This window comes from Pseudomyrmex gracilis, unplaced genomic scaffold (assembly GCF_002006095.1).
Source record: "Pseudomyrmex gracilis isolate BER0280 unplaced genomic scaffold, ASM200609v1 scaffold_203, whole genome shotgun sequence".
NCBI classification, from domain to species: domain Eukaryota; kingdom Metazoa; phylum Arthropoda; class Insecta; order Hymenoptera; family Formicidae; genus Pseudomyrmex; species Pseudomyrmex gracilis.
The window spans coordinates 29,322-46,202 of NW_018020787.1; the positions used below are offsets into that span (position 1 = coordinate 29,322).

General features: G+C 38.5%; 5 protein-coding genes across 6 annotated transcripts in view; 2 read left to right on the forward strand and 3 right to left on the reverse strand.

Moving 5' to 3' along the window:
• Positions 1-785, reverse strand: part of LOC109858414 (translocator protein) — a 3,716-nt gene extending 2,931 nt beyond the window's left edge. Inside the window, exon 1 of the mRNA XM_020435626.1 lies at positions 487-785. Coding sequence (XP_020291215.1) covers positions 487-591 — 105 coding nt within the window. The 5' untranslated portion in view covers positions 592-785. The remainder of the gene's footprint in view (positions 1-486) is intronic.
• Positions 786-1,315: 530 nt separating this feature from the next.
• LOC109858404 (transmembrane protein 120 homolog) lies at positions 1,316-6,607 on the reverse strand. Its single transcript, XM_020435604.1, has 7 exons — positions 6,533-6,607; positions 4,773-5,664; positions 4,225-4,343; positions 3,952-4,107; positions 3,780-3,872; positions 3,411-3,628; positions 1,316-3,330 (listed from the first exon to the last, which is right to left on the reverse strand). The coding sequence occupies exons 2-7, from the start codon at positions 4,839-4,841 to the stop codon at positions 2,924-2,926; spliced, it is 1,062 nt and encodes a 353-aa protein (XP_020291193.1). The 5' UTR covers positions 4,842-5,664; positions 6,533-6,607; the 3' UTR covers positions 1,316-2,923.
• A 408-nt stretch (positions 6,608-7,015) lies between these two features.
• LOC109858403 (cytochrome P450 315a1, mitochondrial) lies at positions 7,016-10,205 on the forward strand. Of its 2 annotated transcripts, XM_020435603.1 has the most exons (7): positions 7,016-7,103; positions 7,821-8,404; positions 8,530-8,720; positions 8,897-9,231; positions 9,358-9,582; positions 9,765-9,977; positions 10,075-10,205. In XM_020435603.1, exons 2-7 carry the CDS (start codon positions 7,881-7,883, stop codon positions 10,189-10,191), a joined length of 1,605 nt encoding a protein of 534 aa, XP_020291192.1. In that variant the 5' UTR covers positions 7,016-7,103; positions 7,821-7,880; the 3' UTR covers positions 10,192-10,205. The 2 variants fall into 2 exon arrangements, with proteins under 2 accessions (XP_020291192.1, XP_020291191.1); XM_020435602.1 differs by lacking the exon at positions 7,016-7,103 and having other exon boundaries at positions 7,744-8,404.
• Positions 10,206-11,064: 859 nt separating this feature from the next.
• On the reverse strand, positions 11,065-14,704 carry LOC109858402 (armadillo repeat-containing protein 5-like). The gene is made up of 6 exons (XM_020435601.1): positions 14,290-14,704; positions 13,823-14,055; positions 12,918-13,622; positions 12,574-12,752; positions 12,177-12,435; positions 11,065-12,020 (listed from the first exon to the last, which is right to left on the reverse strand). The coding sequence occupies exons 1-6, from the start codon at positions 14,554-14,556 to the stop codon at positions 11,090-11,092; spliced, it is 2,574 nt and encodes an 857-aa protein (XP_020291190.1). The 5' UTR covers positions 14,557-14,704; the 3' UTR covers positions 11,065-11,089.
• Positions 14,705-15,097: 393 nt separating this feature from the next.
• Positions 15,098-16,881, forward strand: part of LOC109858423 (probable ATP-dependent RNA helicase kurz) — a 5,851-nt gene continuing 4,067 nt past the window's right edge. The window contains exons 1-6 of the mRNA XM_020435661.1: positions 15,098-15,169; positions 15,250-15,385; positions 15,537-15,582; positions 15,765-15,950; positions 16,034-16,315; positions 16,383-16,767. Of these exons, the coding sequence (XP_020291250.1) occupies positions 15,556-15,582; positions 15,765-15,950; positions 16,034-16,315; positions 16,383-16,767 (880 nt within the window). The 5' untranslated portion in view covers positions 15,098-15,169; positions 15,250-15,385; positions 15,537-15,555. The remainder of the gene's footprint in view (positions 15,170-15,249; positions 15,386-15,536; positions 15,583-15,764; positions 15,951-16,033; positions 16,316-16,382; positions 16,768-16,881) is intronic.

The following is a 16,881-nucleotide window of genomic DNA, read 5'->3' on the forward strand; positions in this document are numbered from 1 at the left end:
TATAATTATAACTTTGTAATTATACAAATATATAGAATATTATATACATTTATGCAGAATTGAAATTAATAAGCAAATATGGATTACGTAAGCAAGTATCATGTTATATATGTCATTTATAAACAACGATATTAATTTAAAAAATATACGCTTAATATATGTATATTACTTAACTATATAAATTTTTTTTTACAGACAAATCCGACATTGTTATCATAAAACCAAGACGGGATGGATCGATTTGATTCAAATAGCACTGTATCATGCTACGCGCATCGATTTGTGCTTGCTAAGTCTTAAGAACCTTGCCTAGAAACACACATATCTGTGAGTTTATTATACCGAAAAAAGCTCTTTCTATTTTTACCGTGTGTCACTGTATTTATAGTGACGATGACGTAATGTGTTGCGACATATTGCGATAGGAAGAGGTTCTCGGCGATTTTTGACGTCGCGCGAAGAGAGCAACATGTTTCTTATCCTCACCTCGTACCAAGGCATGTTCTTTTTCGTGTAATAAGCCCCAGCCCAACCGCCGACGTTCGGGAGAACCGTCGCTCCCAGCAAAGGCCAGTCGATTCTCACTGGCATCCTGATTCTTAATTGCGCACTTTGCTACTGAAACGTAATGAAATGCGTGCGAATTATATTTGCCATGCATGCACGTGAAGAGACCGTGGATAGACTGACTGTGTTCGCAACGAGTAGGCTTATGCTTTTCCAGCAATGACGTAGCTATCGCTTAGCTATATAGATATGCTAGCGGCTGTACAGCCAGGAACACAGTGCTCTGGTCATCTATTATTCTGAGTACATTCTGTACCCTTTCATGCACATACTAATATTCTCAAAATGCTTCGTCATCCCATCAAATGCTTGTTCTTATCTTCCATCTACAAGTTGACGTGTCAATCAATAAACAATTTTTTTTAATATATGATAAAGTGCGAGAAATAATACTTACAGAATATTTATCTCTTAAGACAAAGTTGCACTATTTAAAAAAAAAAAAGAACAGAGAAAGAGACGAAGCATATTTTTTGCTTGATAACTAGACCGACAAGTTAGTTGGTTCTTAAATTGTTCAAAAATGTGTACAGCACTGACACGTATCAGCAAAAATCTGAGTAATTCTGACCGGAGAGAACAAAGTGCGCCGGTGAAACGGTCACGGCAGACGATCCGGAACAGAAGAAGTCATCCGGAAGATCATTGATGGTTCATCCTGTGAAGCTCTTTTTGTTTGTTTTTAAATAAAGGTTGAATTTTGCGAAAAGAAAGCTCAAAAATATTTTCCAGTAATATATATACATATATTATAAATTTTGCGCTTAAGATAAAAAAACATACATTCGCAATAAAGGTATATGTATATACAAATTTTTACGTTCGCGTACGATGTGAACAAAATAGATGTGTGTAAAAACAATGAGAACTGCATTAAACAAGAATTAATTGCGACTCGACGCGTGAAGTGAATTTTGTCTGTTTCGTTGTAAAAATTTAGGCTGCTCGGTTACGCTTTTATTTATGTGTTTTGATACATTGAAAAAGTTAAGTATAACAAGTATCATCGAAACGCGTTCAGCACAAATTACTTCGTGCAATTTAAACTTATAACACCATTTTTCATGTATATATATATACGTAAGTGTGTATAGACATATAGATAATAATTTACAAACGTGTGCGTGTGCGTGTGTATATGTAGAGACTCTTCCGTAAAACATTCGGGAAAACAAAAAAAAAAAAATCGGTATGCAATCGAAATGTGCTTGTCTACGTACACACATAAAGTTCTTTGTAAATTAACACGGCCGAGGCTTCTCATCGCGTGCGAACCTCGCGTCGATATTTGCAAATGAGTGCACAACTTGATACGAGTATACCGAATATACTGAGGACACAAATAATATAATCTGGTTAAAAATAAATTATTCCCGACAACAAATCAATTACAAAAACATGGCATATTTTATATATAAATATTCCCCAGAATGAACGGATTGAATTCGCGAATGTGTAGTCTGTTTGATCGGTGCAGAATTCGTTTTTTTGTTGTTGTTGTTGTTGTTTTCGATGGAACAGATCGCGCGAGATTAATCGATTTATTTTGACGTAATCAAAATTTTTCAGAGACATAGAGAAATCGTTTTACATGACGCGTATAAAAAAGAGATATGAAAAACATTTAAAAACTACAAATATTCTTTGCACATTGATAATTTTTGACTAAAAAAATGTTCCCCCATGTGTATGCGATAGTCTGAATTCTTAATTATCTCAGAGGCTAGTTCGAAATAACTATTAACAATTTTTTCATTCGGAACTTAATAGCGCTACAGATTAGGATTGACATACATTGTACTGGAATTTATCGGTTCGTGAGGACAAAGTCCTCCGCTAAGAATGAGCTCGCTTTAATGTAAGTGGTTCGATACGATCGTTAGTTTTGAACACAGTCTCAATCCCAGTCTATAGTACGCGACATAAATGTTTGTTAAAACTGTATTTGAAATAGCTGAGAAAGCTAAATAAAGATCAATCAATCATATGATTTGAACTGTACACAGATCAAATTTCAAAACGAAGAAAAACACGATCTTGCGTACGGGATTTCTCTCTTATGTAGATCAATTAAGAAAAAGAAAAAAATTGTATTTTAACTCCGGAACAGTTGAAGAATCCAGAATTGTTCTTGAGGACATTCGAGGAATATCGAATACTTAACGCAAATCGGTCAACAAAAATGTGTAAAAACAATACTTATTGTTTCCAGTCGAAGTTCTTTTCTTATTCGCGTCGTATGTGTTCGTATATATATTATTGACATTTTTAACTGTGTAACATGCACTCGTAATTGTTCTCGCTCGACGCTCAAGAGCACAACACTTTTTTATATCGCAAAGTGTCTGTTCTTCCTTTACTCATCCTTCGCAAATTTGTTATCTTTGTCGTGCGTGTTTCCTTCTTTCTTACGATCGAGCTTGGACGCGAACAAGTGATCTTTAATTCTTTCCTTCACAAGCTTCTGCGGAATCACCATAATGGTGGTGGTACTATTACCCAAGAATAGTACGAGAAACATGGCACTAAGCACCGGCACGTGCCACGTAGCTTCTGGATGATACATCAGATTGTACAATGTGTACGCATTGTACAATTGAAAAAAGTAACCGATAAAAAGAAACGGCAACAAAAATGAGAGGCCGCGCCACATCCACGAGTGAAATCCTTCGATAGTGATGTCCATGTTATCCCTTTCCCCAAGCGCTTTTAACCGATACAAAACGCCACGCTGATATCGAAATTGCAAGTATTGAACTACACCTGAAAATTAACACGCGTCGTTAGCATGGGAATGACATACATACGTTTGTATACTAAGAAAAAAGTCGAGAATAACTTACTGATGTAAACGTTGAACCACATGAACTGACTACGAAATTCATACCACGGTCCAGTATTTGGCCATACCAGTAGAACACCAGATATCACAGTTGAGAGAAAATGATGAAATCTCCACCATCCTTTGATCCTAGATCCATTCACCTTAAGTATACTTTCTCTTATCGTTAACGTACAATAATACCAGACAAGAAGAAACATGAAACTTAATTCTAGAGTTCTGAAACACACAAGACAACAGGAATATATTTGTATGTTAAATTACAAATAAACTTAAATTATACAAATTTTATTTTTCTACACGAGAAATCACACAATAATTTATATTCATTCAGAGCAACAAAAATTTGATATGAGATACATTTCCTTACCTTACATTGGTAAACAAGTTTAGTACAGACAGCACAAAGCCAATTACTGAAAGAACTAATTTAAATTTCTCATATTCATCCTTGTATTTGAATCTGAAAGCATTGATCACTTTAAGATCATTCAACATGACGCACACAATCCAAGTTCGTTATGACATTTAATAACACATACTTGTCGTTTTTGTTTAATATGGAGACATTAACATTTCCCAAGATAATTTTAAGATATGTGCCATTTGGCTTTGGTAGTGTTTGTCCTATTTCGCAAAGTTGTTGCTCTCTCCTGGCCATAGATTTTCGTAAATCTTCTTGTGTTTCTTTGTTTAAACTAAAAAATAAAATACAATATGAAATAATATAACACACTTTTGATCTTATTTTTGAAAGAATTTTACAGTTCATAAAGAATAAAAGATAACATAAAACCACATTAAAAAGAACTTACTGTTTTATGGATTTGGATATTACACCCATTCTGTACCTTTGGTGAGAGATAGCTTTGACACATTTTGCCTGCAGCTCACCAACTTGTTCTAATTTTGCAAGATACTCTCTGTTTAATATCTGCAAACACAAAAATGTAAAAGTGCAATTAATTGTCTTGTAAAAATAATAAAATTGTCAAATGTCAACTGAATTTGTGACTTTGACGCGCGCGCGAACGTCGATCGAAAAATAATCAAATGCTGAAATTCTGCGATATCATTATTGCATTCATTAATAAAAATTACTCAGCGAGACAAATGCGAAGCAAGTGCGAGCCAAATTGGACACGATCGACATTTCATCGATCCACGAAGATCGCGCAAATCGCGTGACGTGTTGTTGCAAAATTGCTGAAACAAATGTAATTTCTTATGTTTGTTTCGGGCCAGCATCTGCGACTTGAATGAAAGGATGTTGCGAGGATGTGACGTGACCTAACCCTAGCGCGTTACGCGGAAACCCGGCTCGGCGGTCGTCGTCCCGAAGGAAGAACACAACGAATCTCACCTCGAGCTCCTTGTACTCCTTTGCCAGGTCGTTCCAGTCTTTGAGACAGGAATCGGCGTCGATGTCCATCGCGTGCGAGAGAATTCAGCCACGGTTACGAGGTTCGTCGTCAAGCGCCAACGAGAGACCAACCCGCACAACTTTTGATCAGAAGCAAAATTTCTTTTCTCGTCACTGTTTGCGCTTGAAACACGCGGCGAACGTCCGTCGGATGAATAGGGAACGAATAGAGAATCCCTCGGAAGGAAAGGAGGAAATCTTTATATGCGGTAGGAGCAGAACGTCACTGAGCGGTCATTGAGATGTGGGCACGGGTGCCTCAATTTCAAAAGCCCGTCGGCCATCTTCGGTTCGCTCATCGACAAAATATGATCGACAGCTTGGCCGAGGGAAGGAGAGGGCAAAGAGCAATCTCCGTTGCTCCGATCGCGATATGATTCCAACATTTGTAATCGTTCTTAGCTTATAAACGCTTTCCACGTATCAAAAATACAAATGTGGTCGCGCCGATAAGATCTGAAAGCAAATCGATAAGATCAGGCCGACAGTCTCATCCGCTCAAAGATTCAACGCCGACCTGCGGATCGGCGTTGACGATTCGCTTTTTGCGATTGCACATTTGAGTTTTTTTTCACAACGTTAATAAAACAAAGCGGTCACCATCGCGACACAATTGTTGGCCGCAAAAAGAATTTTAATCAACCGAATTGGCGCACAATTTGATATTTAGATACGGTAGAATCTAATCTAGATTGCGCGCAAGATGAAAGAGAAAAGAGATGTTGATGATACTTTGAACTTTGCGTATTCGCACACGCGCTTTCATCGTGAATCAAGGACGAAGGAGATTTCTTCTGTTATGGAAAACACGGTCGCCGAGAGAAGCACAAATCTAGAAAAAAAATAGAACAATTAAACAAAAATTTGTATATTTCGAAACGGATTTATTTACATTTTTTTAAATTTAATTCTCTTTTCTTTCTTACGTTCTCTTTTCTTTCAAACGTTTCTATCAGAAACCATATCTAAACGATGTTCAAAACTTTTCAATGCGTTAGGAAAAACAGTCGGAGTTCAATCGAGGAGCATATTGAAAGATCCTGATTTTTTCTTTTTTTTTTATCGATGACAAGTGCAACAGTTCGAAAATGTATGCAAAATTTATTGTAATTTAAAACACAAAACTGCATATTAGACTTGCTTATTTTCTCCTTTCTTTTGCAGAAGTACAAAGCGTAAGAAGAGAAGGAGATTTTATTCAGTCGGACTTATTTGGAACGAACTTAGCATATCTCGGAGTATGATCGTCGTGATTCTTGTTTTTTTTTTTTCGTCTTTCTGTTCTCGAAGGATCGGTTTTGCTTAAAATATTTTTGACATTCAAATATTCTTCTGCATTATTTATGTCCATTGAATTGCGATTTAAAAGCTTTCGAAGAAAGGAAGCCATCTTTTTGGCTATAAAAATGAATTCTGCAGACACACGTCTGTGTGACACAGACCCCTGTTTATTTATTTATTTTTTTTTTAACTAATTGACTCTCTTTATCTTTTGCACATCTCCTTGTCTTTGTTTCAGAAGTTAAATTTTTGTTTTTTTTTCTCTCAGTTTCTAATCAATCAAGGATTGACTTGGCGCGACAACAATTTCTTTTCTTTTTAGAGAAAGATTAGTTTGAAACAAAAGATAAAAATTAAAAAAAAAAAAAAAACAGACACACAATCTGCGGGAGAGAACTTTGAGTAATATTAACGATAACCTGTGTAGAAATCCTCGACGGCTGATGCGCACGGTGCACAGATAACGGGCAATGCAGCGCGAGCGATATCCCCGGATCTCTTTTTGTTGCAAAGCCTCGTGCGAGAAAAGTTTCGCTCGCACGAAAAGAGCGGACGGGAAACGTCTCGTCGCAATCGCAAGCCTGCTCCTCACGCTCTGCTCTCCGCTTCCGGTCGGTTCCGGTTTCCGGTTCGCCGCGGAAAAGGCTCCGGCATCACCAGGAAGCCGAACACGCGCAGTGACAGTGAGAAACGAGATGCTCGCCAGGCAAGTTCGACAGTATACTCCGGGTACCGTTAGATGTTAGATATTTTTGAGACGTGAGACGCGCGCGCACGGATTTCACAGACAGAGGTTTTTCGGGTTTTTCCAGATCATTCCGGAGAATAAACTCGAAGTGCTTAATAAAACCGGATCCGAACCGTGTTCCCACACAATCTACATACACACGGGTTGATCTGCAATAAAAAGAAAAAATTGTTGTTACAATTTGATAACTAGAGAGTGCGTTGCGATATGGAAAACAGAACCGATTGAAGAACCAGATATTGGTATGTGTTTAAAAATGTTAAGATATCACGATTATCTAAGCGTGCGAATGATCATTCAAAACAGATTGCGTGTCACGTATATCTAATTCATTTTTAAATCCTCACTCAATATAAACTAAAATCGAATAAAATAAAAATTTCGAATTAAATTTGTCGTTGAATGAAAATTGCTCGTCTCATCACGAGACCGAGAGATAAAGCTCCTTGTGTGTTTTCTTCTTGCATTGATCTTGTGCGCGCGCGTAATACCACTTTGCTACTGTCCTGTGTTTTTTAATTGCGCCTTTTATCTCCTGATGATACCGCGCTTTTTGGCCCGTCGAGGAACGCACACGCCTCGCGTTAGCGCAGCCCAAAAGAAGAAGAAAAATATTGGAGCGATATTTGAGAAAAAAAACAAAAAACAAATATACAAAGTCTGAAATTTTAAAAGCAATTAAGAAAAGTGAAGTCGTTATATTTTTACGTGAAAAAAACTGCAAGAAAAGTACAGAACTCTACATGCTACGTATATTTGTATTTGTATTTTATATATAATTCTTTGCACATTTTAACCGGACACTAAATTATTTTCTTCTTCTCGGCATAATAAAGTTCGCGCGCGCATATAAATTTTATTTAGTTCATGCGTTACCTCTTCGTTCCGTAACGTTTCGGAAAATAATGCTGAATCAATTTTCGAGAGTCTTGAAACACTATCCAATTTCTTGTCGACAGAGCAAGAGCAAGTCGCAGTCGACTCTTCCTCTCGCTCGGCGTATCAGTGTCGTCGAAGAGATGCACATGATGCGAGGAATATCGCAGAGAATCTCAATATCGACAAATAAACGTTGCGGCAACCTAAACGTTACGTTTTCCAAACTCAAAGCGATGGGATATCACACGCGTTTCTTCGTCTTGGACGGGAATGTTCTTCCTGTTGGTCTTTCGAGAAACACCGTCGTCGACCACGTTGCGACAAGATACATCACGTTATCGCAACTCTTCGCGCGAGATCTCGGCACTCTGTCTAGAAAAGAACCGCCCGAATCGCCAGGAATTCCCTTCTTCGGGACGATGCTGTCTCTGGCGATGGCCGGAGGCGCGCAGAAGTTGCACGAATACGTGGACAAACGACACAAGGAACTGGGTCCAGTTTTCAGAGAACAAATCGGACCGGTTCGCGCCGTTTTCGTCAATTCGCCCGACGAATTCCGCCGAATCTTTCTTGGATTGGAAGGTGCTATGCCGCAACACTTCTTGCCGGAATCCTGGAAGTTGTACAACGAGATCCGAGCGCAGCGCCGAGGGCTGCTCTTCATGTATGTTCCGTTTACAATCTTTATTTTCAAAAAGTCGATTATTTTATTTTACTTTTTATATAACATACAGATATATTTTTCAAATACAAATTATTTTGAAGCAACTATGTGTACCTTTAAAATAGGGACGGGTATGAATGGTATTACTTTCGCAAGATCCTTAACAAGACGATGCTGCTGCCCGATTCAACGAAACTGATGAGCACGCCTTGCCAAGAAGCCGCCGAAAATCTGGCAAAAAAGTGGAAAGCGCAAAGTCAAAGTGGTTCCACGATATCGGACCTGGAGCATCAGCTGTATCTCTGGTCTATTGAAGGTAAGCTCGGAACAATTGTGCCGCGCGCAACTGATACATTTTGATAACATGTGATATTTACTTTACTTTTTTTTTTAAAGTAGTTCCATTAATTACTATTTGCGTTGTTATCTTATATATTAATCGTGATGTTTCGCCGTAAACGATCAATACTGATCAACAGGTTTGAGTTACAGCGATGCTGGCGACTCTCATAGGTTCACGATGGTTGGACCACGAGAAGCAATTGCGTTCTGAAGCGAAGAATTTAGCGCTGATGCTGCACCAGATCTTCGAGCATTCCGCCACCTTGTCGATGGTACCGGCCAAGCTAGCGATGACACTCAGATTACCAGCTTGGACCAAGTTTGTCCGAGCCGCCGATACGATTATGGACAAAGTGTGCAAGCTAGTACCTAAAATGATCCAGTTCGACAGCGACGGGCTCCTGCGGACCATGATGAGCAACGGGATTCGCGATGACGACGCCGTCAGAATTGTTGCCGATTTCATTATAGCCGCCGGCGACACGGTGCGCTTTTTAACTCGCCCGATATTCGCGTTCCACAATTTAATTAAATATTTTATATAATTTTCTTTTTTTAATTTCCTAAGAATTTTGTGACGTTGTTTCATTAAAAGCTTACCTTATCATCAGACAGCGATTACGATGCAGTGGACGTTGTTATTACTCAGCAGTCGTCCCGAGTTCCAGGATCATCTGTTTCACAAAGTCAAACACTTGTCGCTGGAGGAGATTCTGCGTGAGCATCTGGTGAGAAGTGTGTGGAGAGAAGCGTTGCGACTACATCCTGTTGCGCCATTTCTCACGAGATATCTGCCGGCCGACGCCACGATCGGCGACTATTCCGTTTCGAAGGGGGTAATACTGCCCAAACATCCTCCAGTAAAAGATCTAGCAGAAAAAATTAATAAAAAAAAAAAAAATGAACACATTAGCATCTTATTAAAAATAACAAAAGACATGTACATACTCTAGAAGTCAAAAATTCACACAATTTGTTGTACAAAAAAAGATAACTAACTTGTATACCTCTCGTCTAGGACTTGATTCTCATGTCAATTTATTCGAGCGGTCGCAACGAGGACGATTTTTCACAACCAAACGAATTCAAACCGGAACGATGGATTAGAACAAAGGAGGGTGGTTATCAGGGTGTGAAAAACTCGTACGCCAGTTTGCCGTTCGCAATGGGTGTCAGGAGCTGCATCGGACGCAAGCTCGCGGAGACACAGATGTCCCTCGCAGTGGCGCAGGTGAGCCACTCTCTGTCGAAATTTGTGTACACACGTGTTAAAAAAAAAAAAAACAAAATGTCCCCGGCATTCTAAATTTCAATTTGTTATCTTACAGCTTGTTAAAAATTTCAAAATTGAGTGCAAAAATCGAGACAGCATCGAGATGATTCTACATCTGATCTCCGTGCCGTCGCGACCTATCGAATTGAAATTGACGGAAAGAGAAGTATAAGAATGTTCGTGATTACGAAAAAAGAAGATGGATATTATCTAACTTATGATCTATACAAAAGAATTTAACATTGTCAGTATATTTTTGTTGTTAAATGCACAATACATGAGGTGTGTAGAACCACCGGATGCACTAACAATAACAAAAAAAAAACTTTGTCTCCGCACTTTTTTCAGTTATCGGTACAGGAAACATTACACGAATATCACATATAGATATATAAATTAATATATAAGTCCGGGACATAACAATATTAATGTATAGTTTTCTAAATATAAACAATATTTCATACCAAATAAAATATGCGATTTGCTTTGTTTTGTTGTTAAAACAAATATATATAAATATGAAATATATATATATATTATATATATACACACACACACAAATTACCATAAAAACTGTTCAAGTTCGAAACATTATATAACAATATTTTTGTATAATTTTGTAAACAATACTTGGCGACAAGATAAAAAATAATATAAGAGCTTCGTAAGCTTCATAAGATAACATCTATATTATGCATTATATACAAACTTAGGCGGTCACTTTCTTTCAAAAATACTAAATACATAAATGGCTTGTTGTTTTTCAAACTCGATAGAGACCAAGTTGTTTTAGGAGTCAAAAGAAAAACAAAGTTTTTGCGATCACACTTTTAAATAAATCTACACGTATCGTACACGCGAACTCCCTGCGGTTGGCTCCCATTGGGATTTCCCAGATACGCCTGTATCGTCATCCGAGTTATTTACACATTTTGGAATACATATATACAAATTATTGTGAATTGCGCGTTCACACACACGCGCAAGATCGTTATGAATTATATAAATACATTCGTAATTGTCGTCCGGCGGACGTTTTCGTGCGTTTTCAACAATTGCTCGGTATGTAATTAAATCTTTAATTTTTCTACGATTAACATCCTAACTTCGTGCAGGAAATCGTCAAAAGCGTCAGTTGCGTAAAAGTCGCGAAACGCTTGCATTGTCTGACTCCACGACATTTCCGCGGTGAGAAAGCTCATTACGCAATAAGAACGCCACTCGTGGCAAGAATTTTTTCTGGCCCACTTCCAAGCCTGACAAAAACTCTCGTAGTTAAGCTTGGCTATGCAGCTCTTGATTAACGGTTTCGTCAAATCGAGCATGAGAAACTTGTCGGCCAGCAGAACGGCGTCCAGTAGCGACTCAATGCTCTCCTGTTCGAATGTTGCGCCGCTCGCCGCCAATATAAGCGTGTTTAGGCCGTCGCGCGAAGTGTCTTTCAATTGCACGCGTCTCTTGCCCGACTCGCTGAAATTACCGTTCAACATGGCCGAGAAAACCTCCGAGCGTTGACACAGCGTTTGTCTGCACGCCTCGACGGTCGAGTCATCATCAAGCACGAACGTAACTGTCGGTGACACCGTTGGCTTTGCGTAATCTGTTTTGCTGGGCGGTATCGAGTAATCGTACGACTCTTCGACGATTAACTGACCGACTGGATGAATCTTGAGCGATTTTGCAAGCTGACAAATCGACCAGATCGCTCGCTCATGCAACTTGTGCAACGATTCTCTTAGCAAACGAAATATAAGTTTTAATCCTCCGTGTTTTTCCAACAAGAGATTGAGATTGTGATAATCCTTGATCAGAAGCGGTATCGAAACCGCCGTTAACAGCTTGTAATCTTCATGTTCGCGCAGCAACGAAAATCCCAAGTGACCAATGGCACTACCGGTTATTGTCCTCAGAATAAACTCCGTGTACTCTTCCGAATCTGGCAGATTTTGCACCTCAAAAATCAAACCATTCCTCAGCAACGAGACAAAATATTCCGGATTTCTAGATGAAACAAAACATTAAGAAGTTTTTTTTTTCAGAATTCTGCGAATAAATTGTTTGTTTTTTTTCCAACATGAGTTTGAAATTTAAAACGAGAAAACAGAAGATGAAAAAAACAAAAGAGAGAAAAGTAATGAAACATCTCGGAAATCTTACTCCGTGATATTTTTCAATATTCTAACGGCTTTCCTTTGAGCGTCGTTCACAATTGTATATTTTATAAACTTTAGCAGCGGCATAATGATGGCGGAATGGGCTAGTCCGTCGATGCTACGAAATCGACTCAATGTGATCAGCAACAACAACGTACAATCTTTGCAAGACATTGAGGGCGTTCCGAGATCGAAATCACATTTATCCGATAAGCTTTTGATCGTTAGCGACTTGCAACTTCCCAAGGAAGAGGCTTCCTCATCTATCGGTAAGAAAACAAAATGTTAGACAAAAACAAAAACATTAAAAATTCTGCTTTCAATCTTAATTGCATCGAGTAACCGAGCAACTAGATACTTGAAGAATTATATGCGGATAGAACCGAAGACAAATAATTCACCTTCGTCGCTATCGTTACTTTCAGTTCCGCTACAAACCGGACTATAAATGTTATCTTCCAGGTCATCATTTTCCATGTACGAAGCTGGAGAAAGCGACGAGGACGGTGTGCCAGGTGGTGACGAAGACGAGGCACTTCTCGGGCTCCAATCATCTCGTCCAAAAAAATCCATACTGAATCTGCAGAAAAAAGTTTTAACGGAATTCTTTCAGTGAAAAAAAAAAAACAAAGAGAAATCGATCGGTGTCATTAATTTCACAAAACCAGTGTTAAAAATCTAATATTAGACGCGCAGTTTGACTATTTACAACAAAAACAACAAATTAAATTTATTCGATTTTCACCTTCCCATCTTATTCTGATAGTATTTGAAGGACGTTCGCATATCCTCGAGCGAACAATCGTTGGAACGTTTCTTGGATACTTTGTTGGTCTTTTCCGCGGCCATGGCAGCCATATCGGTCAGTTTCGCGGCCAAAATATTTAATATACCATTTTTGGTCAGAATTCTGAGCGCGTCTTCATCAAACTTGAACTGTAAGATCGCTTGCATCAATATAAGATGATAATGTTCGTATTTGGATTTCTCGAGCACCGCCAACATCGCTTGAAGTCCACCGCCGATCTTTATGCGGTCTCGATTCACCGATTCCAAACAGAACAAACACAAGCTATAGAGTATCTCCTTGTGTATATGCTCGGAGTTTATCATATCAATGAACTGTTCGATCGCACCAGCAATGCCTAGGTACAAACGGCACTGGTCTATCTGACAGAGACTAAAAAGGCACTTTATGGCCATTATATTGTTGCTAGTTTTGCAATAATGTATAAGACTCTTGTAGCCCTGATTTTTGGAATCCACTTGTATCTGATTGCCGCATTGATAGTTGAAGGTGTCAAGAAATTTACACAACGCCTTCAAACACTCGTCCATGAGCTTGTAGTTGGTCTCCTTTTCAGCTAAGATAAATATAGACGCAACAAGTCTGACAATCTCATTCTTTATTATTTCTTCTCTGCTGTCTGTGCAAACGCTCCAAATATTTCTGTATAAGTTACAATTAGAATAACTAATTATAAAACTTTGTGTGATAAGATTGAAATTATGTATGCAATTTACAAGAATAAAAATTTACTTGAAGAAATAATAATCAACCTTGAAGAAGTAAAATAATATAAGAAATGAAACTTGTTAGAAAATAACATGAAACTGTTGTAAACAATAATTTAAAGACAATTGCGTTACCCTGCAGCTCTTACAGCCATGAGATGAGTAAACCACTCGACATTGATCTTTGAGCTCTTAACTAAACACTGTTCAAGAGCTTTTACCACTCCAGCGGTGTACAAAACTTTGGCGTGCCAACTACATTTGGACAAGTTACCGATGAGCCTGTAAGCCCGGCAGTATATCTTCGAATTTAGTTTTGGATTTTTTATTATGACCGTCACATTGTGTCCTATCTTGCTGTGTTTTATCTGAAATACATATAATTTATATAAATAAATAAAATATAAATACACAGTCATATATATCATAAAGTTTAGCAAATAACATTCCGTATTTAAGATATTGTTTTATTTAATCAAAATTATTCAATCGCTCAAGAGTCAAGATCCATAACTACGCTCCTGACGAGTCAGCTCGCAAATGTAGTGATGTGTATGACAAGTTACATGTGCATTAATCAAAAATAGAAATAATAACATTACCTTATCCCTGACGTCCGAGAGCAAGCAAGCGTCCGCGAGTATGCTGAGACACGTGTTAAGTATAGCATGATTACGTGATTGCAGAAACTGCACAAGAACGAGAAGATTGTCGGTCTGCTTGATGAACTCCTGACAACGTTTGGAATCTCGTTTGATTCGCACGAGACAGGAAACTATACCTTCCTCGTTTTTCATTCGCGAGCACTCAGCCAGCTCCGATATCATCGGGCTCGTCAGCTCGTTCCACGGGATTTCCGGCACGGACATCCCGGGAAATTCTCACGTCGAGATATATTCTTCACGAATAATCGGACACAATAATATATGTAACAAATTTACGTCGCTCTCCCACGGGGAAAGCAATTCCTGGCACCAACTATGTATCGCGTAGCGCACTCCCCAGGCGCGTACGTAGAACCAAACGGGCCACGCGCCCGAGACGAAACTTCATTCATCTCGGTCGCGCGCGTGAATGTATCCGGGTTCTCGCGTTCGGTTAGATTTTCTGAAATTTGAACACGAACGCGTTGATATCGAGAGTATATTGCGCGAAGCGGGTGAATTTATCCGTGAGAAATTCGATACTTACTTAAATCCGTAATTACGTAAGATTCGAATGTTCCGCGAGAAGAACTCGCCGAACACGAATCTCACATCATTGAACTTATGTACCGACCTTGAAGTTCCACTTGGAAACCAACCAAGTTCCATTGGTCCGATTTGCCGGATAAAACCAACGCGATTGGACGCAATTGCGGACGCGACCTGTGCGTCGCGAACGTCGCGAACGTCGCGAGCTCCAGGTGGAACTTACCGCAGGAGAGTTTTTTTGAAAAGGTTCGAATTTGGAGCAATTGTTCGCGCGATAGTAAATTTCTAGGTAAATTCTTTTATTATTTTATCAATAATACTACAATACAAATTATGTCTGCAAATATATCTACTTCCTGTTTTGTTCAGCGCGTGGTCTTGTTTGTGCTCAAAACTTTTGAGCTTGGAAAACAAAAGAATCTAACCTGTCCAACAAAAATATGAGGACAAACACGTGGAGAGGTGTGTGTTTGTTGTTCAGTGAAATTGGAATCAAACTGTAAAAGTAAGAATGAGATTTGTGTATTTAACTTTAGCAACAAACTCTCTCTCTCTCTGTAAAGAGATCTAACGCAAACGTAATACTGAGTTCTGCAATATTTTGTTTGTTGAAATATTAAAAACGCATCATTTTTATTGTACACACGTGTTTTTAGATTAACATCGGTGACAAACATGGAAGATAATAAGCCTGGTTCAAAGGTAAATATAACTTTGAGTTAATCCAATAGACATCATTTTGTTTGCTTTTTATGCAGGAAATTTTTTTTATTGCATGTACGCACAATTACCGGGTAATTATTTTGCTTAGCTCTTGCTGTGACTTGAGTGTTTGTGTTTTTGCATTGAAACGGAATAATCCGCATCTATATTTTATTTTTCAGATCGTAATAGATCTTGACGAACAAGCGGATAAGTATGACAGTTGCAATGCGTTTGTCTTGCCCGCTGGGAAGAAGAAAAAGACAACGAAACAGAAAGAGAAATTAGTAAAGAAAACTCCGTTGTTATCAAAGAAACGCAGGAAACAACTGGAAAAAGTAGTGGAGCGAAAGAAAAAGAAGTTGCAGGTATTACATGTTTCTTTTCCTGAATACGCGCATATGTTGTTACAAATATGTTGTAACATATTGTTTTATAATTTTTAATCTAGAGAGCAACGTTATTAGAAAACTTGGCAAAAGCGCAGGCCGCTCCAACTGAATTGCAACAATATGTGAGTTTGAGATCTGTGCAGAATAAAGGTTTGAAACGTTATTTTCGAGAAGTAGAGGCACTTGCTTCGGTAAAAAATAAGATCGACGAAAGAGAAGATGGCGATACGATAGAAACAGTAGCTAATTCTATTAAGGGAAGCAAAAAGAGAAGATTAGCTATTGTAAACAACGCAAGACGGAACGAAGATACGTCAGATCAAGATGTCGTTGGGTTTGAAGTAAGTTTGATTCGAAACTTGTACACTTTAAAAATTGCAATTGTAGTAAAAAACGATATTTATTTAGTCTAGTGACAGTGGCGGTGATAGCGGCAGCGAAAATGACAACGAAGATGATGAGAACGAAGTACCTGATGAGGTTCCAGATAAATGTGTTCACACCTCTGACTCAGTAAATACAGTAAATTGCGAGGAAAACGAGAGTTTGCCGCGAGATGAAGAAAAACTAACTCAAGCCAAAGTTCCTGAAAAGTCGGAAAAACCAGTTGAAAAAGTGCAACATCGGACTGCTGTTCCTAAAGTTTCCACACCTGCTGTCTTTGTGTCTGTCAATAGGAAACCGGAGATACAAGCAGCCAGACTGAAACTACCCGTTGTTGCGGAGGAGCAAGTTATAGTCGAGACAATAAACGAAAATCCCGTGGTTATAATTACCGGAGAGACCGGAAGTGGTGAGAAAGATTGGAATCGATGCAAATAATTTATTGCGCATTCTTCAAAGAACTTTAACATTGAACTTCAAACATACACACTTTAGATTTTATATATATATATATATATAGAAT

Bases quoted from the DNA above. Each gene is read 5' to 3' on its own strand.
- LOC109858404 (XM_020435604.1), bottom strand. From the start codon at position 4,841: ATGGACATCGACGCCGATTCCTGTCTCAAAGACTGGAACGACCTGGCA. The intron at 3,873-3,951 runs GTATGTGTTATT...CAATGCTTTCAG, and splicing joins ATATTAAACAAAAACGACAA to ATTCAAATACAAGGATGAAT. The intron at 3,331-3,410 runs GTAAGTTATTCT...GTTAATTTTCAG, and splicing joins GTGGTTCAACGTTTACATCA to GTGTAGTTCAATACTTGCAA.
- LOC109858403 (XM_020435602.1), top strand. From the start codon at position 7,767: ATGCTGAATCAATTTTCGAGAGTCTTGAAACACTATCCAATTTCTTGT. The intron at 8,405-8,529 runs GTATGTTCCGTT...CCTTTAAAATAG, and splicing joins CGCCGAGGGCTGCTCTTCAT to GGACGGGTATGAATGGTATT. The intron at 9,978-10,074 runs GTGAGCCACTCT...GTTATCTTACAG, and splicing joins TGTCCCTCGCAGTGGCGCAG to CTTGTTAAAAATTTCAAAAT.
- LOC109858402 (XM_020435601.1), bottom strand. From the start codon at position 14,556: ATGTCCGTGCCGGAAATCCCGTGGAACGAGCTGACGAGCCCGATGATA. The intron at 12,436-12,573 runs GTGAATTATTTG...TCTTACCGATAG, and splicing joins AAGTAACGATAGCGACGAAG to ATGAGGAAGCCTCTTCCTTG. The intron at 12,021-12,176 runs GTAAGATTTCCG...TGTTTCATCTAG, and splicing joins ATATTGAAAAATATCACGGA to AAATCCGGAATATTTTGTCT.